Consider the following 21880-nt stretch of genomic DNA (forward strand, 5'->3'; position numbering starts at 1 on the left):
CACCCAGTGCTGTCAACCTTGAGATCTCCTAGCAGAGAAAGGGGGGGAGGTCCCTAAAGCATCTTTCCCTAATAATGTATTTCCCGCCCAGTGCTGAATATCCTGTTTCACCACCAGGGGCCAATGAAGGGGGCAGTGTCTGATAATCCAGCAGCCAATGTAGGTCGCACGCTGATTGGGGGGCACCAAAGCGAACCCTTGCTGCCCTCTAGGGGTAGGTACTAGGCTAGAAGACAGAGTAAAAACTACTTTAAAAGAACGTTAAAGTGGCTAAATCAAGCCCTCGAATGAGGGGAGGTGCCAGAACTTAGGTTGCCCATGTAATCTCAACTCTGCCCCTTGTCGGTAATGACACAAGACTTCACACACTGTTTTTTTTCCTTTTTCAGAGTCGTAGCCATGTGTCACGGAGTGTGGGGGGAGAGAAGGCCCTGCACCCCCGGCTTCCTGAGATTCTCCATGACTGTCAGACAGCCAGTAAAGCAGAAGGTTTATTTAGACAACAGGAACACAGTCCAAGACAGGTTTTGCAGGCACAAACAGGATCCTCCCCAGTTAGATCCATCTTGTGGTCCCAGGGGCACCACAGCCCCATGGGTGTGGGTCAGAGCCCCGTCTGGGCTCCCCTCCATTACATCAGCCAGCTCCTGAAACTCTCTCTCCCTCCAGCGTCTCCTCCCATCGCCTTTGTTCAGTTTCCTGGGCAAAGGTGTCACCTGGCCTTTAACCCCTTCCTGGGTTCTCATGTTACATGCTCACATATCCTCTCTCAAGGCCAGTCTCCCATCCCCCAGTGCAGACCGTCCTCCCAGGCCAACACTCCCCCCTCAGCATTCAAAGACCACATTAAGAACAGTCCCAGTTCGTCACACCATGTTAGTCTGTATCAGCAAAAACAGGGAGGAGTCCTTGTGTCACCAGAGATACTAACAAATTTATATGGGCGTAAACTTTCCTGGGCTAGAATCCACTTCGTCGGATGCATGGAGTGGAAAATACAGGAACAGGTATCTTTCCATGTATTTATGTCTTCTAGTGTATCCTACATTGGGGAGGTATAGTGGGAATAGGGGGCACCCAGCCCCTACCATGGGGAGAGAAAGGAGGACCCTGGTCTGGGAGGGAGGAGGGAATGGGAAACACAGAAAACATCCTGTAGAAGAAAGGAGGTCAATGGAAATGGGAAAAAGGGGGCCTTGCACACAGAGCCACTGGAATGGGGCAAATATGGGGGACCCTGGTATGGGACGAGGTAGGAATGGGGAAAACTCCAGCGGGAAAGAGCCAGGGGAGTCCCCGAAAAAAAGAGGGAGATAGAACAGCGGAAAGCAGGGAGTTTGTGTAGGGGAGGGAGTGATGCAGGAGACCTCTGGGTGAACGATAAGCTGAGTCTGCACATGCTAGGAAGTGTGCAACCCCTCTGCTTGTAAATCAGAACACACTTCCTTGTGCCCTTGATATGTAGCTCCCCTCCCCCCGGTGCACATAGGGGAAATTAATCATCTCCCTTCCTTTCCAAGACCACCCCCGCCTCACCCGGCAGTTTATGTCGGGATCCCTGTGCGCTGTGTATCACGGTGGATCCCAGAGAGCACAGAAGTACACCGCCGAGTCAGCCCACTGCACCCCTTCTATGGACAGTGTGAACGATTTGACATCGGTGCTGAGCTCGGAGGAAAACCGAGGTGCCACAGAACGGGGCTTGTACTCATTTCCCCTCTCATTTCTGTACTCTAGGAACAGAGGCTGCTGCCCAGGCAGCTGCTGGTACCATCCCAGGGCGTAGTACGTGTACGTGGTGCTGTACTGACAATTCAGTTTCACGGGCCGCCCTTCCCTGGCTGACTCAGACGCTTGAATCTGGGTCACAGAGTTCCCAGCCACCGGACCTAGCAGGAGAGCAATGGAGGCAGAGTAAGACCCATGAGTTAGAAAACCACAGTCTTATTGCCAGTAAAATGGAACCACTTACAGACGAGAAAGAGGCAGACGGCGATCCACATCTCGGTCTCTTCCGCTGTCACACACACAACGGGGCTTTTGCTGCGTTGTCCAGTTTATTTAAAGTCAAGGACCCACTCCCCCTCGTGGGAGGGCTGAGAATAGACAGAGGGAGAAATTCTGCCCAAGAAGCAACCCGGAGACAATGCGAAGGAATGTTTTTTTCTTAAACAATTTATCCTCGGTGTAGGTGTATGACTTCGTTATGTTTATTGCAGGCAACTAAATTAGGTTACCATTTCTCCGTAGGGTTATAATCCATAAAAGCAGACCGACAGACCGACAGACAGATACGCATGTATTTATTTTCAGAGAGACAGACCGAAAGATGCACGTGTATTTATTTTTTTTAAAGAGGCAAACAGAGAGACAGAAGAGAGAGATTTGTTGTAGTTGTTTTGGTCTCAGTATATGAAAGAGTCAAGGTGAGTGAGGTAATATCTTTCAGTGGAACAACTTCTCTTTGCGGGAGGGACACGTTTTTGACTTTCACTGGTCTGGAGACGGCAGGCTGTCCTGAGCAGAATTTCTCTAATGCTGGAAACCTTGTTTCTTCCACCAAAAATAGTTGGTTCAATAAAAATTATTACCTTGTCCACCTTGTCAGAGAGTTAGCTAGCTAGATTGTATATGTATATATGGAGAGAGAGAGAGAGAGAGAGAGAGAGAGAGAGAGAGAGAGAGAGAGAGATCCTTCCCTCCTACTGCAGACATTTTAGCCTCTTCACACTTTTCTACTTTAACTGTTCATGGAGCATTTCCACCTTGGACAGCTACTTCAGTCTAACTGGTCTCCGAAGATGGGCTATGGGTAAATAGCAGCACCTTCTTTGAGTTACAAAATGAGGCTTAAATTCCCTCTCTGGACAGGACAAGCACAATCTATTTATCTATCTATACTAGACATGTTTTCACCCCTCTAGCCAGAAGGCAGAAACCATACTATACAATTCTATACTATACTATACTATACTACAAACCCGTGGATCTCTAAAACTGCTTTTAATTAATTATTCTCTGTTGAAAGATCCCAACCTAGACTTGGTATAAACAGAACTAAATTCTATGCTAATGCTGTCCGATAAATGCACTTCTTCCCGTTCTGGCCGATGGCTTCCCTGACAGTTTCACACGCACACACAGAGAGAGAGAGCCCCCAGCCACGTGTGCCCCAGAGCTGGCCGTGGTCCGTGGTTTGCAAGCGATGCCCGCCCCCTCCCGCCGCCCTGTCAGTTTTTGCTCTGCTCGGCAGCACAGCTGCGGCACCGTGGGGACTGGAAGCGCAGTAATACACCGCTCTGTCTCGCAGCTCTGCGCGCAGGATCCTGAGGGTGAACCTGTCGTTGGAGCTATCAACTTTCCCTACCAAGCGGCCCTGGAAGCCTTCTCCATAGTGGTCCCCTTCTCGGTAAATCCAGTCAGGGGGCCCTGCTGCTCCTTTCTGTACCAGGACATCCAGTAGTTGCTCATCTCCCCTCCCGTCACACGGCACTGGAAGGTCACTTCTTCGCCCTCCCGGACTGCCCAGGCCTGGGCACCTTGTTCCAGCACCACCTCACTCCCGGCTGCTGGAGAAACAATAAAACGTGTTAAGAAGGCAAAAGAGATTAACTGCCCTCAAAGAGGCAATAAGGGAGAAGGATAAACGTCAGCAGAGATGGCTGATCAATGAAATGGCAGGATGTGGCAAGGCAATAATTATTCTGCGTAATTGTAAATCTGGAGAGAATTTAACAGCTTCACAACCAGGTAAAGATGAAGAAAAGAAAAGAACAAAAAGAAAACCCTGGAAACCAACCTAAACATACAAAACGCCCTCAAACATAGAAACCTGAAAATCAGTCTAAACACATAAAGAAAGAAAAAACTCAAACACAAAAATCTGAAAGTCAACATTAAAAACACACACACACACACACAAAGAGGAAAAGAAAAACACAAAGACAGGAACACCCTAAATCCAAAATTAACACTGAAAATACACACAAATATAGTAACATAGGAACACAAAAGCACTAATATGAAAACCTGAAAAATAAAATAATAAGTGAAAAAGAAACAAACTGAAAAAGTCAAACACAGAAAACACCAGGAAAGCTGCATAAACACAGAAAACATAAGAATCTCAGACACAGTAAATTCATACACAAAAATCTGAAAACCAAAAGAAAAAAAACAGAACAAACCCAAGCACAGAAAGCAAATACAGAATTAGGGATCTGTGCTATTGTGTTTTATTTACTTCTGCATAAGTTGCTGAGAAGCAGCAGAAGGCAGCAGCCTCTTGTCATCTCTGCAAGAAAACGAACACACAAGAGTTTCTCAGTCATCCTCTTTATAATACAGAAGTTTCTGCAACGTGCCCCTTTCTCTGCAGATGCTGGCAGAGGAAGGAGATTGGAAGCACTTTGATTTCTGGGTAAGCCTGGCTTCAAAAGCAACAAGGTGGAGCCCTCCAGCCTTTGGCGTCTTTAGCACTCGGGGTAACGCACCGCGGCTCAGTTCAAACCCCTCCAATCAGACATGGAGCAGCCAGACATCAAACAGCTCTTTCCCCTCTTAATGAGTATCCTCCCAAACACCAGATGGAGTTTTAACCTTCTTAGGAGTGATGAGAAAAAGGCTCTGCAAAAGGCACCTAGCAAAGCATTTCTGCTGCAATTTGCAAAGAAATCTAAAGGAATTGGGTACCTACATTGCACTGAAGTTCAGCCTGAAGTTTATGCTGTTGTTGTTGTTGTTGCTGTTTTAAACGGCTGGATTTTTTTAATATATCTATACTATGGTACATTTTTAAAAAGGAAAGAGTCTTGCTTTCTTTCTTTCTTGGTTTGTTTCTTTGTGTGTTTCTTTGTTTGTTTCTTTCTTTGTTTGTTTGTTTCTTTTATTTTGTGTGTTTTTGTGAAGACAGGAGGGGCTTCCTTCTATTTCCTTGTTTATGCTGACGTTTAAACTTTTGTGCATATGTGTGTATTTCTTCTGTTTGTGTTTATCTTTTTGTATTCTGTGGTTGCGGTCCTGTTTGTGCTGTATGTTGTTGCTGCGTATGTTTTTGGATTTTTTGCTTGTTTGTGTGTTTGAGGTTTTTGCATTCAATTTTCTAGTTTTGAGGCGCTTTTTGCTTTTCTCTATCTATGTCTATGTTTTCTATATTTCTTCCCTATTTTGATTCATTCTTGGCTTTGTTCTTTGCTTTTCATTTTACATTCTCAGTGACTAATGTTTCCCTCTTGCTCTAAAACACTCTGTAGCCTTTACATTTATTTCTAAGTAGGGCCTTAAAGTGCCCAGTGTTTTACAGGCTCAAAGAGTGTGTTTCAGGGCAAAAATACCTTTGCTCTAACCCGCTTTGAAAGTGGGTTGAGATAAAAAGGAACAAGGCATTCTTATTCTGGAATAAAATGGTCCACAGTTGGATATTTCAAGGAATTTCTATTACACTTTAAATTCCTACACTACCATAATCCACACTAATTTTCAAGAGTAGACAAGCCCCAGTTTGCCACCCCTTGTGAGTGCTGTGTCTTTGTGCTTTGTTGGGCGGAAGGATTTTGTAAAGGAAGGTCTATCCTTTTTCTCACTGTGTCTCTATCGCACAGTAATAGGTGGCGGAGTCAGACAGCTGAACCGATGATATATCCAAAGGGAAAACCCTGCTGGTTTTATTAATTTTGGCTTTGAAACGGTTCCCGAACCTCTCTTCCAAATCTTTATGCCTGGAGCCCTCATGTGGGATGAACTGTGGCGATCCTCCGGATTCCTGCCTGTACCAGAGCAGCGCTGGGAAGCCAGAATTATAGCTACAGATCAGGGTAACAAATTCCCCTTCCTTCACCTTTCTTTCTCCCAAGGGTTGGATGACTGTCTGACCTTGGATGAGCCCTTTAAACACATCAAAGTAACATCGGAGTTATTACAAAACCCCTAGGACACGCCTATTTCATCTCAGTCTTTTAAGCAAAGATCAGCCAAGAACAGAAATCGAAGCTAGAATTAAACACTGTTGCTTTAATTAGCTCACCGGACCAGTTCAGGGTTAGGATAAGCACCAAGCGAAGCGCAGGCATGCTGAGACCTCAAGAGTGTTTGCTGCTGCTGTGAGACAGGTCCCTCTGGTACGAGCTCCATGAGCTGCTCTCTCGTCTCACCGGAAATAGGTGCTTTTCTTTTTTTAGGTGCATGCCTTGTTCAGCTTAAGTGACTCATCCGGGCCTGATCCAAGTCCTTTAAAGTCAACAGGCTCTTCCCATCCACTTTAAGCGTTATTGGATCAGCCCCGTTATAGAAATATATTGCACCATGAATGTGGACAAGAATAAAGCTTATGAAAATTGTACTGCGTTGCACTATACCCAGGGACAACAAAAAGGAAATGCCCCATATATCTTCTCAAGAAGGGAAGAGAGGCTATTCATTGTCCTAAGAGTTAAGATAGATAGATAGATAAATAGATAGATAGATAGATAGATAGATAGATAGATAGATAGATAGATAGATAGATAGAGAGCATGTGTTATCAGGTACTAGCCACCATGGAATCCAAATCTCTTTTCCAGTCCATATTCCATCCAATGATTTAAAGATACAAATACAGTCATTAAAGGATATTGTAGTCTACTCTAGTCTAGTATCATTTCTTGTATTGTAATGTATTGTATTGTATTGTATTCCCATGTCCTTTACTGTACTTTCATTTCCTGTATTCTAATAAATTCTGAATTATTATAAATATAAACTCAAAAATGAATTTCCCAAAAACAGACACACAAAGTTCTTCTTGACAATTCTTGTGAAATCCATTTTTCAGTACTGCTAAATGAAGACATCTTTTAATCAAAATATACAATTTTAAAAGAAATAATACTTTAATAGAATTCACACTCTTCTAAGTTATAGTCACTTATTTTTAAATACTGCTTTTTACACAGTTTTTTTTTAGGGGGAGTGAGGCTTTTTAATGAAGACAACTTCTTTTGATTCAAGTTATTGATGTAAACAATTAATATTCATAGGAACCTAGGAATAGGACTGGAAGGGACCTCCATCCTGTGTCATAGAGGTTTTCAGGTGACCTCTTTTTATAAACTGATTCATAAATTTGTCAAGCTCCATCTTAAAACTAGTTAGGTTGTTCACGCCCACTCCTCCTATCACCTGTTCTGTAACCTCACAGTCACTCCTCTAATGATTAGACATCTTCTAATTTCCAGCCTAAATTTATTCAAGGCCAGTTTATAAGCAGTTTCCCTTCTTCAAACATTGTCCAGTGTCCTAAATATTTCTTCTCCCTCCCTCGTGTTTATCTTACTGATGCGTTTATAAAGACTACTCAGATCCTCATAAGAACATATGAACGGCCAGACTGGGTCGGACCAAACGTCTTCCTAGCTCAGTATCCTGTCTTCCGATAGTGGCCGATGCCATGTGCCTCAGAGGAAATGAACAGAGAAAGTCATCACCAAGTGATTCATCCCTTGTCGCTCAGTCTCAGCTTCTGGCAAACAGAGGCTAGTGACATCACCCCGGCCCAACCCCTGCCAGCCTTTGTTTTGCTAGGCTAAATAATCAATCGCCTCTCCTAGAATCAGCTGTCCATTTCCCTGAACATCTGAGTAGCTGTCCTCTGCATCCCTTCCACTTTGAATTAAACTTTCTTGAACACACGTGACCTGAACTTGACAAGGAATTATTTTAATTAACCACTTGATTTTATCATTATTAATGCAGATAACTTTCCATATATGGGTTAACAAATCTCATTCATAACCTGCATGTTTTGTCTTGAAAAGATTCCTTTGCGTTTGGTCAGTGTCTTGTCATAATCTGTGTTTCTGTTTTGTTTGCAGTGTTGTGGCAGCTGTGCTGGTCTCGGGTAAGAAAGGGAAGGTCATGGGTGCATTGAATCTTTGCAGCAGCCAACTCAGCACCGCTCTGGTCGGGGAACTGGGTTACTTCAGACAGGCAGACAACACCTCGGGGAGAGAATGAGAGAGAGTTAAATAAAACACTAAACAACAAGCGTGGGCTGGTGATGCACAGCACAAGAGGAACATGAAGCGGACTCAGTTGGTTAGCTTGCAGTGGTGACGATAGAGGAAGGTGTCTGGTATGGAGGGCACTGAAGTGGGGCTCAGGACACTGGATTTAACTTCAAGCCCTGCTACCAACTCTCTGGGTGACTCTCAGCAACTCATCTGCGCTGAGAACATCAGGCACCTAAAAGATTTGGACACTCGGTTACCTTTAAGAGTAGCGGAGATTTGGCCTCTAAACCCCTTAGGCATTTTTGTAGCTCTCCGTTGTATTCTCTCTGGGGTTCGATTAACTCTCACTACGTATCTATACAGAGCTCAACACAACATAATGGGGCCCTGATTTCAGTTGGAGGCAGTGGGTGTTACTATAACAATAATACATTTAAATAGACAATAACCGGCGTTACCCACCAAACAGGGACAAGAAGAGACAGCTGCGCCCATTCATTGCACTCTGCGCGGTATTTTGTTCTGTTTGTAGATCGAAGCTTGCTGCTGTCGCTGGCGGCAGAGAGATAACACCTCCTGTTACGATAGAACTAGCCTCCGAGTGCGTTCACCCCCTCACCACTTCTGCCTTATCTGCAAAGATTGCATGGCAGTTTGGTTGCTGTGGCAGTAAAGAAAATAGGGGATTAAGGAGGGTGGTTTTTCGAACATATCACAAGATGTTGCTCATCAAAAGGTCTCTTTAAACTTTCATCCTCAACAGATGGAGAACGGCTTGCTCGCTGAAGGGGTGCGGGTGTTCGGTCTTTACATTTATCATCATTATAGCATTATTACTTTTCTCTTTATAGCAGTACCACATAAAGACCTCCTTGTGCAGAGCGCTGCACAGACATGCAGAAAAAAACCCAAAAGATTTTCTGTCCTGCAGAATTTACTGTGTAAGTAGTCTGAGGAAGGACTTCTATCCCCATTTTACAGGTGAGGAATTGAGGCACAGAGGGACTAAGGGACAGATTTTAAAGGGCTGTATGTACCGTTAAAATAAATTGTATTTAGGCATCTAACCACATTTTCAAATTTGGCTGCTAGGCGCTATAATAATGCAATCTCTGAGACACACCAATAATAATTATTATCATTGGTCTCCACGTCCAATTGGTGAGATGCCACAGCGGTGATACTTGAGGAAGATACGCTTTAGTCAAGCTCAAATTATTGGGCTCAATACAGGAGAAACACGGTGAGATTCTGTGATCTGTGTATTACAGGGAGTCATGATCTGGTGGTCTTCTGGCCTTTAAATCTATTAACCTACATTTAGGTACCTATTAATCTATAGCATTACCCTCTGATGGTTAGTGGAGTTAAGCAAACTTTCCAACTCAGGCAACAAACCAGCAATTCTTGTTTAATCTCACAACTATTTCCAGAAAAGAGTGAAATCTTATTCTCTTGGAACTAACAAAGGATGGTCTTTCTGGCTAAGGTACAGGCCAGGGAGGGACTTGGGAGAACTCAGATTCAGTTTCTAGACTAGCCATAGACTCCCTTCGTGATCCTGGGAGAGTACTTTAGTCCTTCTCTTCTTTGTTTCCCCACCTGTAAAATGGGACTTCCCTATCTCACAGGAATTTTGGGGAGATAAAATACTGTGATGGTCCTGGTATTGGGGGAAGATAAGTACTTTAGCTAAATCATTTTTGGTTTCCTAAACCGCTTTCTAAAATGTATTTTACAGCCAAGAGGGACTAATAGATCATATAGGATTTTAATCTGATCCCCTACATTTCAGAGACCATAAAATGTCATACTTTTACCCCTTTCTTGAGTAATCTGTGTGTATCTAACCCATATTCTCCAGAAAATCTTCCAGTCTGGATTGGAAGACCCCAGGAGATAGAGGATCCATCACTTCCCTTGGAAATTTGTTCCAAGGGTGAATCATCCTCTCTGCTAAAAAACCGTGCCTTGCTTGTAATTTGCAATGGGACTTACGCTCCTAAATCGCTGAGATGCTTTTGAAAAGACTTTCTGTGCCACAGTGCCCCAACTGTAATGTGAATAACAGCACTTTCCTCTCTCACAGGGTGCTGTCAAGATGTATACATAAGGTTGGGAGGATTGCAAACTCTACCCGATTTGAACATTTCAGCCATAAAACATCATATAGTGAGAGACCTGTTAATTCTGGGTTGCCTCACACTTCTCTTTTCAGACTTGACTATGATGATGATTACCGTTGTTATTATTATGATTATGGTTATTATAATTACTACGGTGCTGGTAGTGATGACAGCACCAGTAAGTCACAGTGAGGAGCCAGGACCCCATAGTATTAGGTGCTGTACAGACACAGAGGGGAAAGCTGCTCCCAGCCCCGAAGAGTTCACAATCTGAGCTCCTGGGTGCATTTTTGCACAGAAAGAGTCAGCGTTTACCACCGTGCAACAGCGCACTAACAGCTGGCAGCATCTTCATTGTTAATGCCATAATTTAAATCCCAGGTTGTGAGTACTTCCTGCCCGCCAGGATGTACAGTCTGTGCACTATTTTACTGGGGGTGTTTTTTGGTGCCCACTGATTAGGTGTTCTAGGGTTTGGTGTGAGAACAGTCGATACCATGATGAACAAACTCCTTAGAGCCCAAAGAGCAATAGCAGAGAAAATTCTTTCCTCTTCGAGCCAGCGCCTCTGCAGTAGGAGGCTGCTGCAAATTGGAGATGGTCTCAGCACCAGCCAAATTAAAAAGGAGACTGGGTGTTACCTTATTTGAGAAGAGGGGATACTGGTGTGGTGAGGATAACTTCATTAAAGATTGTGAGGCTCTCAGATACAACATACAGCTGAGAGAGAGGAATTTCTCCGTCAATCACCAGCGTCTACAGAAGAACCAGGGCCATCGAGAAGCAATTTGGAACCTGAAGTTGTATGGCCGAGGCAGTGTGTCCTAGAAAAGAGAGCAGCACAGCAGTGTATTGCGATGCAAAGGGGAGGCGGGGGCGGCGGTTCTTTTCCTGGCTTTACCACTGGGTGACCATAAGCAAGTCACCTCCCCGCCCTGTGCCTCATCAGTTTCCCCGCAGCTATAAATGGGGGTACCGGTATTGATCACCTTTGCAGAACCCTTTTTATCTTGTGTCTGGATGGTGAACGAATTTAGGGGGCAGGGATTCGAAAGACCGTTGAGCAGCAGCTCCCACGCCCACAAAGACAACTACTTATTACAGCATGAAAACAGACTCTGCACGGTTTCCCAAAGGCGCCGCTTAATTGTGTTAACCTCCGCTGCAGGCCTGCAGAAAGGGAGGAGGGTTTTTGTACAGCTCTGTTATGTGGCTCTGTCACGGTGCCAGACCCAGGGCGCAGAGATACACTGCGGTGTCTGCCAGCTCCAGGGCTGTGATGGTTAAAACGGTGGAGCTGTCATCTGCCCGGGAAGAAAACCTTTCCTGGGCGAAATGTGCCGTGTGGCTTTGGCTGCTGTAGGACTTCGCTCCTTTCCGGAGAATGTACTGCGGGGCTTGGTGCAGATACTGGCGGTACCAGTAGAGAAGGACATAGTTCTGGCTGGTGGTGTAAGAACAGCTGAGTGTCATAGTGTCTCCTTCTGACCGAGACTTTTCGGGTTCCCTGGACAGGACCGAGTCACCCAGCGCAGCACCTGCAACAAGACAAGCTAATTAAAGGACATCATCATCTCAACAGCACCTGACCCACGGACGCGGTTCCGGGGCCATTGCAGTGTGCGGCTGGGAACCTTAAAGCGACCTAAAATATTTGGGTGCCTACATCGAAAGAAACCAAGATTCGGGTTTGGGTTAGGATGCAGGTTAAGGTATACCGTTAGATCTATGGCTTAGGGTTAGGGCTAGTGTTCGGATTCGGATAAAGCCCTACGTTTAGGATTTAGGGTGAGAGCTAGAGCTGAGTTTGGAATGTAGCGTTAGGGTTCGGTGATAGCGTTGTATTTCGGGTTAAGGTTAAGAGAGGCTGAGGGAAATGGTTTGAAGCAGGTTTAAGAGTAGGATTCAATGGGAGATGGAAGCCCTTGAAAATCCCAGTCTATTTACCGAGGAGTTTCAATATCCAAATGCTAAGAATAAAACACTTCCCCATGATTCCTCCCATAACGAGCTAGTTTTTTTATGTTCTCTAAAACGTGTCTGCGAAGAGGAATCTAATTTTCGTGTATTCGAAGGCAGATCTAGCTAGGGACTGTACAACAAAAACCAGCCGAGTGGAAGAGGGAGGAGTCTGAGCTCATAAAAGTCACAGGAAACACGATAGGTTCAGGTGACTCTGCAGCTGACATACTGTTGAGATTGCAGGGGAAAGGAAGGAGTTGTGGGTGAGTCACTTTTCTGAGACTCAGGAGAGCTGGATTAAGTTGCCAGCTCTACCACAGATCCCCTTTGAGAGCTTGGTCAAGGCAGCTAATCTCTCTCTGCCTAGGTTTCTCCATATGTAAAACAGAGATCCTAATATTTCTCTACCACTCCTGGACTGTGAGGATACATATCTGGAAGCACTCAGATGTGTTTGTGACGGGGTGATATAAGTAGATAGATACCCAGATAGCTTTACCAGGAATGAAGTTTGGGACTTTCAAAGGATGTTTTGAATGAAATGTGGATGTCTCATTCACAGACGCTCCTTAAAAAGTCCCGGACAACATCCTTTCAATATGTTTTAAAAGTCTCTTTTCTCTCCAAGGTTAAAATCTAAAATAAATAGAACCCGGAAAGATTAAAATGACATATGTATTATACTTTCTACCAGTAGGTTGCGCTACCTTGTTATTTTTCCCAAATCTACCTGGACAGCGTTACTTTAGTCACATGCGTTATTAAAATGTCATACAAAGCAATACGAGATTTCTAAATAATCACACCAAAACAGAAGGTGCTTTATAGGTTGTAATTGTCCCAGACTTGCAACTAGTCAGCTAAATCTCCCACGCACGCTCATAAATAGGTTATCTTCATTTAAATCATTTAACTACACGATTTAACTCGCGTTTTTAAAAATCAGTGTTTCTGCTACACGTTATTTGCAAAATACTATAGTCTACGAAGAGAAATAAAATCCCAAGGTGTTAACAGAATAACCTCAAGCACATTCTACGATCCAAGGTTCATAAATTACTATAAAGATTTGAATAATCATTTAGTGTTTGTTTTTCGAGGAGGGATAGGAAGCACTAGCTTGACAGCAGTACAATCATCCCAAATATGCATTTCTTGGCAGTGTAGCAATTCTCCTAAGGCAGCTGTTTCCAGTCTCAGTGCTCCTAATTTCCGCGGCATCAAGGAAAGGAGGGTTTTTTTTCCCCAGCTTTGCTATGTGGCTCTGTCATTCTGAGCGCTGCGGGACGCAGTAATACACCCCTGTGTCTGCCAGTGCCAGCTTCAGGTCTGTGATCCTCAGAAGTGTGGAGCTGTCATCAGCCTGGGACGAAAACCTCTCCTGGGCGAAACCTGCACCATCACCAGGAGAATGCACTGCAGACCATGGTTACAGTACTGAAGTACGAGAGGAGAGAGACAGCGCCAAATAAGAGAGGAGAGAAGTTATTTTAATTCTGTGTTTGGCAGCGTTGGGGCCGTTGCTGGAATACTTTGTGCAGTTCAGGTGTCTAGAATTCAAGAAAGAGGTTGATAAATTGGCGAGTGTTCAGAGAAGATCTGTGAGAATGATGACAAGATTAGAAAACATGTTTATAGTGGTAGACTCAAGAAACTCAAGCTGGTGAAGAGATGGTGAAGGGCTGACTTGGTTGTAGTCTATTACAAACAAATATGTATTAATGGGCCCTACAGCCTAGCAAAAAAGATATACAGGAGCCAGTGGTTGGAAGTTGAAGTTACACAAATTCGGACCAGAAATAAGGTGTTATTTTTTGTCAGAGTAATTAATCTTTGGCACAATTGACCGAGGTGTAGAAAACATGACTTATGAGTCAAAAAATGGGTTTCTTTGGTCTGGAGAAGAGAAGGCTGAGAGAGAAAATGATAACAGTTTTCACCTATAAGAAAGGTAGTTGTAAGGAGGAAGATGAAAATTGTTCCCATCAACCTCTGACGTTAGGACAAGAAACTAGGAGATTCAATTGCAGTAAGATTGTACTTTAGGTTGAACATTAAGGAAAACCTCCCTCTCAGGGTGGTTAAGCACCGGAATAAATTGCCTAGGGAGGTTGCTGAATCTCCCTCATTGGAGGTTTTTAAGGCAGGTTGGACAAACACGTCAGGGATTGTCTAGAAGATAATACCTCGTCCTGCCCCGAGTGCAGGGGACTGGACTAGAAGTTAATTCCAGGCCTACAATTCTGATTCTCCGTGGTATCATTTTAATGGAGTTGCTAAAACAACTTAATCAAGCTAATATCTGTGTTCTTAGATGAGTGATCTTGCTACTCAGGAGAGCTGCTAGGCAGCGCTAATGTCTGCAGCCTGCAATGCTGTAGGGAAGAGAGGCTCTGTCACTGGGTCCTTGCCAGTAAGCAGTAATACACCGCTGTGTCTACCAGCTCCAGGGCTGTGATGTTCAGAACTGTGGAGCTGTCAGCAGCCTGGGGAGAAAATCTCTCCTGGGCGAAATCTACAGCGGAGAGAGAGGAGTTTGAGCAACTGGTTCCTGACTCAGGTCACACGCTGAGGTTCAGGGTTTGAGCTGCAACTGGAACCGTGAGGCTTGTGGGAGCGATGGGGTCAATGAAAAAGGCGGGTTTAGGCTTAAAGCCACTGGCTGCAGGCTCCGAATATCATGGTCCACGTCCCAGCTCCGCCCCGGGTGACTAGAGCAAGTCAGACGACATGTTTGCGCTTCTCTCCCCATCTGTAAATAGGAGATAATAATATGGCACCTCTACCTCGCTGTTTGTTTGTTTGGTTTTCATGATAAGCATCTAGTGGGGGCAGAGATATAATTGCTGGGGGGGGGGATATATTCACATATTTACTAGCCATGATGGCTAAATATTTCAAATAGAATTTTTCAAATCCCTAAGTCAACCGGTTTCCTTTTCAAGTCCCAGCTTGATTGATCCCACACCACACATCGCCAACGGCTCCTTTTAACAACTTTTATTCGCTCATCATTTTAGACTCACCCGTTACCACCAATTCGTATCCTTTTGTTAACATAGGGGAAACCTCCTCTGTCCACTTGGGACTGGAGAAAAGGCGTTCCTGCGATTTCATGATTTAAATTCACTCCCTGGATGGTCTCCAGGAGCCATCTTTCAGTGAAGACGTTTCAGTAAGGGGTTAATCTCCCAGGGGCCATGGAAGAAGAAAATGGAAATCGGCACAGTCACCCCCAAATCTGTGTTTTCAGTTGGCTAGCAGATCTTCCAGCCTCCATGTGCCTCACCTCAACTGCCAGAAGAGCGGGATTTTGCATCGCTTTGCTTTGTGGCTCTGTTACAGAGAGGTTGAGGGGGAAAGGATTGGAGCAGGTTTAAGACCAGGATTCCATGGGAGATGGAAGCCCGAAGTCCTTTGAAAATCCCAGTCGATTTACCTCGGAGATTCAATATCCAAATGCTAAGAATAAAACACTTCCCCATCCATTATTTCTCCCTTAGCGACCCAGGCTTTATATTCTAAGACGTGGCTAAGAGGAGGAATCTAATCTTCATGCGTCGGAAGGCAGCTCCAGCTAGGGACGCTTCAACAGAAACCAGCCAGTGGAAGAGCGAGGAGTTTGGGGAAGCTCAAAACAGACACAAGAAACATGCTGGGTTCAGGTTATTCCGCAGCTGAAATCCTCAGAAGGGTGTAGGAGATTTACCCATGAGTGCAGGGGGCTGGACTAGAAGACCCCTCCAGGTCTCTCCCAGTCCTAGGAGTCTCTGGTTCTCCAGGGTGCCATTTTGATGGAGTTGCTTGAACAACTTAAACAGGACATAATCGGCGTTTTTAGCTGAGCGATCGCTCTCCCCAGGAGTGCTGCTGAGCAGCGTTAAAGTTTCCAGCGCTGTAGGAAAGAGAGGGTTTTTGTACAGCTCCGCTATGCGGCTTTCTCAGAGTGCCCTCTCCAGGGCGCAGTAATACACCGCTGCGTCTGACAGCTCCAGGGCTGTGATGTTTAGAACTGTGGAGCTGTCCTCAGCCTGGGAAGAAAACCTCTGCTGGGCGAAATCTGCAGAGTGGGTGTAACCCTGAGCTCGCTTCACTCCTCTCTTGACTATGTACTGTAGGGCTTGATTCGGACGTTGACGGTACCAATTCAGATAGACGTAACCAGTATAGTTGGTATCGTAAGAACAGCAGAGTGTCACAACATCTCCTTCTACTCCAGACACTTGGAGTTCTTCGGACTGGACCGAGTCACCCAGCGCAGCACCTGCAACAAGACCGTCACATAGCAGGACATCCCTTCCTCTGGGCTTGGCCCATGGACACAGCTCACCCTGGGGGTTGAACGGACTCTAAAAGACTTAGGTGCTCAACAGGAATTGAATCAGGGTGAGGGTGAGGGCTATACATAGGATCAATGCTAGCGGTTGGCTTAGGGCTACCATTCGGGTTTGGAGTTAGCGATGGGGTTAATGTTCAGTGGAGTTTAGGAGCCTTAAACTGTCTCAAACTTCTTGGAAAATCCCCTCTCAGTTACCTGGACGAGTCAATACCCAAAGGGTGAGAAGAAAACACGTCTCCATGATATCCCACAGATCGACCCAGCCTGACACTCTCCGCTGCTGGTGCTGCTGCGAAGAGGAATCTAAATTTTACTTTGCTCAAGGACCGGCACAAACCAGCCAAGAAGGTGGAGTTTGAGCAACTGATTCCTGACCCGAGTCACACGCTGAGGTTCAGGGGCTGGGCCAGAGCGGCCCAGAAGGGGGGCAAGAGGGGGAATTTGCCCCAGAGCCCCACGAGAAGATAGTATTCTATGGTATTGCAATTTTTTTTATGGAAGGGCCCCCAGAAATTGCTTTGCCCCAGGCCACCTGACTCTTCTGGGTGGCCCTGATTACCCTAATGCCCCATTTATGGCCCCCACCTGGTGTGACTGCAACAGTGATACAAGTCTATATCTTATTCTCTTATCTCCAGATATAGAAATAATACATGCAAACAAATAGGATGAACACACTTAGTAGATTACAAGCTTCCTAAGGACACCGCGCAAGGGGCTATTTTCATAAAACATATTCCAGTTACATCCTATTCACATTCATAAGCATATTTCCATAAAACACATGGAGTGCAAAGTCACAACTACCGGGAAATTACTTTTCCAAGCCACTACAAAGAAAAGCAAATGCAGCCAAAGTCTCATTTTGCCTGATGTTAGCGGGGAAAGTTCTGGGGGGGGGCAGGTGGGTGGCAATTTATCCTGGTTCTCTCTGGACCTGTAGCCTGAGCACAGAGAGAGAGATTTAAACAGGAACGTGTAACCTCTATTTGCATATCCCCCTTCTTATAAGAGACTCAAACTCCTTCCCTTGGTGATGTGAATTATTTGCACTCTAGTTCAGAGAATAGTCTAGGCTGTCGCACAGAACAGTGTGTACCTCATTTCACTTTTGGATAAGTAAAACATGAATACCTTTAAAAACAACTCTTCCCCCAACATGTATTTAAGGCCTGTTCATAGTCAGGTTAGGTATTTATCTAGCACAGGCACAGTCACCTAGCCAGGCAATGGCATCTTCAGCGGTGTGATGCAGTTTTTCTAGACTGCTGCTGAATCTAGTCAGCAAGATTTCAGCAACAATGTGTGTCATCATCTATGTCGTGCCACAGCTGCCCAAAGGGCTGTCATAAAAGGCCCAGTGATACTGGGTAGCTGAACAGAGATCTTGACCAGTCCGGAACCTGTTCCAGAGAGATCATTGCTGATGGGGCAGGTCAAAATCAGGCAGAAAGATTGTGGGGTCGGCAACGAGAGACTGTTTGGGAACTGTGGTGAATGGAGAGGAGGGTAACATCATTTTTTGGATGTTACAGACATTCAGTTAGCTAGAATCTTTCTCGGAAGTAGTTAACCCTTTAGACCTAACTTTTAATTGTCTTGCCTGTAAGGGTTAAAATCATAGAGTCCCAGACTCCCAGGAATGCTTAGGGAAGCAGGAAGTGAGATGACAGGAGGCCAGGAGAGCCAATCAAAACAAGCATGGGATTTTGAATTGGAAGCAGTAGCCTTTTCTTTTCCTGTTGTGTTCAGGGAGGCAAAGCTGCTGAAAGGACATGGAGTAAGCCAAGGGCCAGGCACGGAGAATCCAGTGATATCCATGCCCAGGAAAGGACTAAACCTTGAACTACAGATATGTGAATAGAACAGGGAATATTTAGTCAGACATGATCAGGTTTATTTCTTTATTTTGGGTTTGCTGGATTCTCTGTGCTGAGCACATGTAACTTCCTTCCCCCTTGTATTGTAACTTTTTCAAGCTGAATCTGAGGGAAGCAATTCTCTGTGTTTTTAAACCTTGTTTTTTTAGCTGCTCCATAACACCTAGCAAAAAAGTAATGTTTTGCAAGACCTGTTTTATTTTTGTGTACTAAAGATCACTCTTTTAAGAACATGATCTGATTCCTGTGTCCTAGAAGGTGGAGGTTGTGTGTGCACATTTCTAAGACCGTACAACCAGTTACTAAGAAGAATTAAGAAATTAAAGTTTCATGTTCAGCTGATATTAACAGCTGTTTTTTTCCAAGCTCCCTCCACAGGGAGGGTTAAAAGAGCTTGAGGGTACCTCACAGGAAGGAATTTCCAAGTGCTCCTTCCTGGGTTCTCAAAGAGGTTTTTGCATTTGGATGGTTGCAATGATATCAATCCAAGGCCAGGGAATCTGTTACCTTAGGGAGTTTTAAGGTAGCCATTAGTGGCAAATACTTTTAAGGTCTTTTGCTGGCCCCCACCTTCTGCACTCGAAGTGTCAGAGTCGGGAAACACCGTTGACAGGGATCATAACAGATATCCATTCCTCTCACCAGAGTGTTTCCACCCTAACATCTTGATGTGGCAGATGAAACCATAATGGGTAACGTGGTGGCAAACGTGTCTGGCAGTTTAAAAGAGGTTATTATTCAGCAGCAGGCTTGGGTTGGCACGTACTTTCTCCAGTAACTTGCCAAAGGCAACCTCTCATTTGATATGGGGAGGAGCAATATTACTCATATCTAGAAGCCATGGAAGTAGTGTCGGACGTAGGGCGCTAGAGATGATGCAAATGGCAGCATGTAACTGTGTATCCACCAGTTTGGTGTGTGATGATCTACTCCATACTGGTGCACAGGACTCCTCCACTGAATGCGAGGTGGCAAGAGCTGATGTCTGCAGGGTTGCTGCATGAGCACCCTATGATGAACCTGACAGTTTGCTAAGAAGATTGTTGTGTGTCTTAACTTCAGTTGCTGTCTTCTTCAGTTGGGTATGGTAACTCAAAGTGCCATCTAGGACCCCACCTAGATAGACCACTTCTACTTCATGCTTCACCTTCTGACCATTCAGAGAAACATTCAGCTCTCAGATTGTGCAGGCATAATGAAGACGGAACTAACTGGAGACTATTTTTATGACGCTTGGCTGGAGGTGTCAAGTCTTAGGCCACGTCCAGACTAGGTATTAAAATCGATTTTAGATACGCAACTTCAGCTACGGGAATAACGTAGTTGAAGTCGAATTTCTAAAATCGAGGTACTCACCAGTCTGGACGGCGCGGCATCGATGTCCGCGGCTCTCCGTGTCGATTCCGGAACTCCGTTCGGATTGATGGAGTTCCGGAATCGATGTAAGCGCGCTCGGGGATCGATACATCGCGTCCAGACTAGACGCGATATATCGATCCCCGAGCAATCGATTTTAACCCGCCGATGCCGCGGGTTAGTCTGGACGAGGGCTTACAGTAATCAGGTAACTTTACCATGTCCCAGTTTAAGGTGGCATCAAGCTCGTGAAACATCCTGGCCTGGGTACCACAACAGATGTCGTTTCCATAAATGAACTTTCATGACTCTGTTGTTGGCAGGTCACTGATGTAAAGGTTGAACAGTATTGGCGAAAGCACAGAGCCCTGGGGTAACCCATTGTTCTGCCATCTCCAGCACTCGTGTTCTCACCCATATGGATTCTGAACTACCTATCATGGAGGAACAGTTCAACAACACCTGTGACCCAAGGTAGCAGGACCCATGATATCATCATGAGCAGGCCAGTGTGCCATATCATATAGTACACTGCTATTACGTTGATGAAAACAGCACCTGTTTTCAAGTTTCTCTGGAAGCCATTTTCAGCAAATATGGTCAGCATGAGTACTTGGTCGCATGTGCTACGGCCGTGGGCGAAAGACAGCATGGTCAGGGCTCAAAATTTTCTCCACACTGGGTAATATGTGCTGTAGGATCAAGCACTCCAGTGGCTTGAAGCACACTGACAGTAATGATATGGGACAATAGCTTGATGCTTGACTTGGGTCCTTTCCAGGCTTTGGGAGGCCAGTAACTTTTGCGGTGCACCATATCTTCAGTAGCCTGCCTTCACTGATGACCCTGGTGAAGAATTTCACAAGCCAAAGCTGAGCACGGGGGCCAAGGTTGTTCAGGAATTCTGGAGATATGGTGTCATAGCCCGCAGCTGCTCCACACTTGATGCTCCCCAGTGTCTGTTCCAGCTCTGTTACGGTGAATGGTCCTGGGCAGCTTCTGATCTGGTGTACATGTTTAAACATACCCCATTCGTTCCTCACTTGTCTTCGCATCTATTTCTCCAAAGGTGCTTTGACCACTTTAAGTAGATGTCTGGCTCCTTGACTGAATGTCACTGCAGGTTAGCTGAGTGCAGGTGGCTGCCATGCTGCTCTAATGAGTCAGAGCAGGCTCCAACACTTGCAGCTGGAGCAGGTAAAGCTCATCCTCCCAGTCATCGTCTCCCATCGGGCTTGGTGAGCAGTGCCTAATGATTCAATCAGATGGTCAGCGACATGTGGGTCACCAGAGGCCTCATACTGCTTGAGCAAGTCAGCACTTTCCTCATCGAGGCAGGGGATGTAGACCTGGCCACAACTGCATGGGGTGGTTCTGCAGGCTGCTTTTTAAATAGCACTGCAGAAGCCACCGTAGGTCTCATGTACCAAGATATGCCAGGCTCGTACTGTCACTACACTCTTCTCCAGCACTTCCATGTATTTTTCCCGGTGAGCCTTTCGGAAGTTCCACCGATTTTTATTTTTGAACTCTTGATAACTAGGAGCTGTAGCCCAATAGGGATCAGTGATGGTCCATGTTGGCTGTGTGGAAATTTATCCAAAACTTGGCATGTTACAGACTGAGGATGGCCATATACTGAACTGTCCCAGTACAAGTCAGGACAGTAGTCACAACTCCATCTTGCTTAAGATCATGGAGAAGGGCAAGTGTCATAAACAGATAAGTAAGAGTTAATAGAACAAAAGTGCTTCATATCTCTTTGCCTGGAAAGGGTTAACAAGAACAGTGAGTCTGGCTGTCACCTGACCAGAGGACCAATCAGAGGACAGGATACTTTCAAATCTTGAGGGAGGGAAGTTTTTGTGTGTTGTCTTAGTTTTTGGTGGTTGTTCACTCTGGGAGCTCAGAGGGACCAGACGTGCAACCAGGTTTCTCTCCAATCTCTCCAATAGAGGCTCTTATAAATTCAGACTAGTGAGTACTAGGTAGATAAAGCGAGTTAGGCTTATGGTTGTTTTCTTTATTTGCAAATGTGTATTTGGTTGGAAGGAGTTCAAATGTGTATTTGGCTGAAAGGAGTTCAAACTGGTATTTTGCTGAAAAGATTTTAATTTGTACTTGTATACTTAGGCTGGGAGGGTATTCCCAGTGTCCATAGCTGAAAGACCCTGTACCTATTCCATTTTAAATTTACAAAGAAAATTTTTACTTTTTTTTCCTTCTTTAATT

General features: G+C 45.1%; 4 gene segments (V, D, J or C); all 4 read right to left on the reverse strand.

Moving 5' to 3' along the window:
• Positions 1 to 221: 221 nt before the first annotated feature.
• On the reverse strand, positions 222 to 2037 carry LOC115642282. The segment is given in 4 exon segments: positions 222 to 226; positions 542 to 564; positions 1589 to 1889; positions 1973 to 2037. Coding segments are annotated over 4 exon segments (360 nt in total).
• Positions 2038 to 3004: 967 nt separating this feature from the next.
• On the reverse strand, positions 3005 to 6070 carry LOC115642339. The segment is given in 2 exon segments: positions 3005 to 3569; positions 6023 to 6070. Coding segments are annotated over 2 exon segments (551 nt in total).
• A 5259-nt stretch (positions 6071 to 11329) lies between these two features.
• LOC115642283 lies at positions 11330 to 12145 on the reverse strand. The segment is given in 2 exon segments: positions 11330 to 11649; positions 12059 to 12145. Coding segments are annotated over 2 exon segments (378 nt in total).
• A 3869-nt stretch (positions 12146 to 16014) lies between these two features.
• Positions 16015 to 16703, reverse strand: LOC115642284. The segment is given in 2 exon segments: positions 16015 to 16337; positions 16608 to 16703. Coding segments are annotated over 2 exon segments (369 nt in total).
• Positions 16704 to 21880: the final 5177 nt, after the last annotated feature.

This window comes from Gopherus evgoodei, unplaced genomic scaffold (genome assembly GCF_007399415.2).
Source record: "Gopherus evgoodei ecotype Sinaloan lineage unplaced genomic scaffold, rGopEvg1_v1.p scaffold_39_arrow_ctg1, whole genome shotgun sequence".
In the NCBI taxonomy this organism is placed as follows: Eukaryota; Metazoa; Chordata; order Testudines; family Testudinidae; genus Gopherus; species Gopherus evgoodei.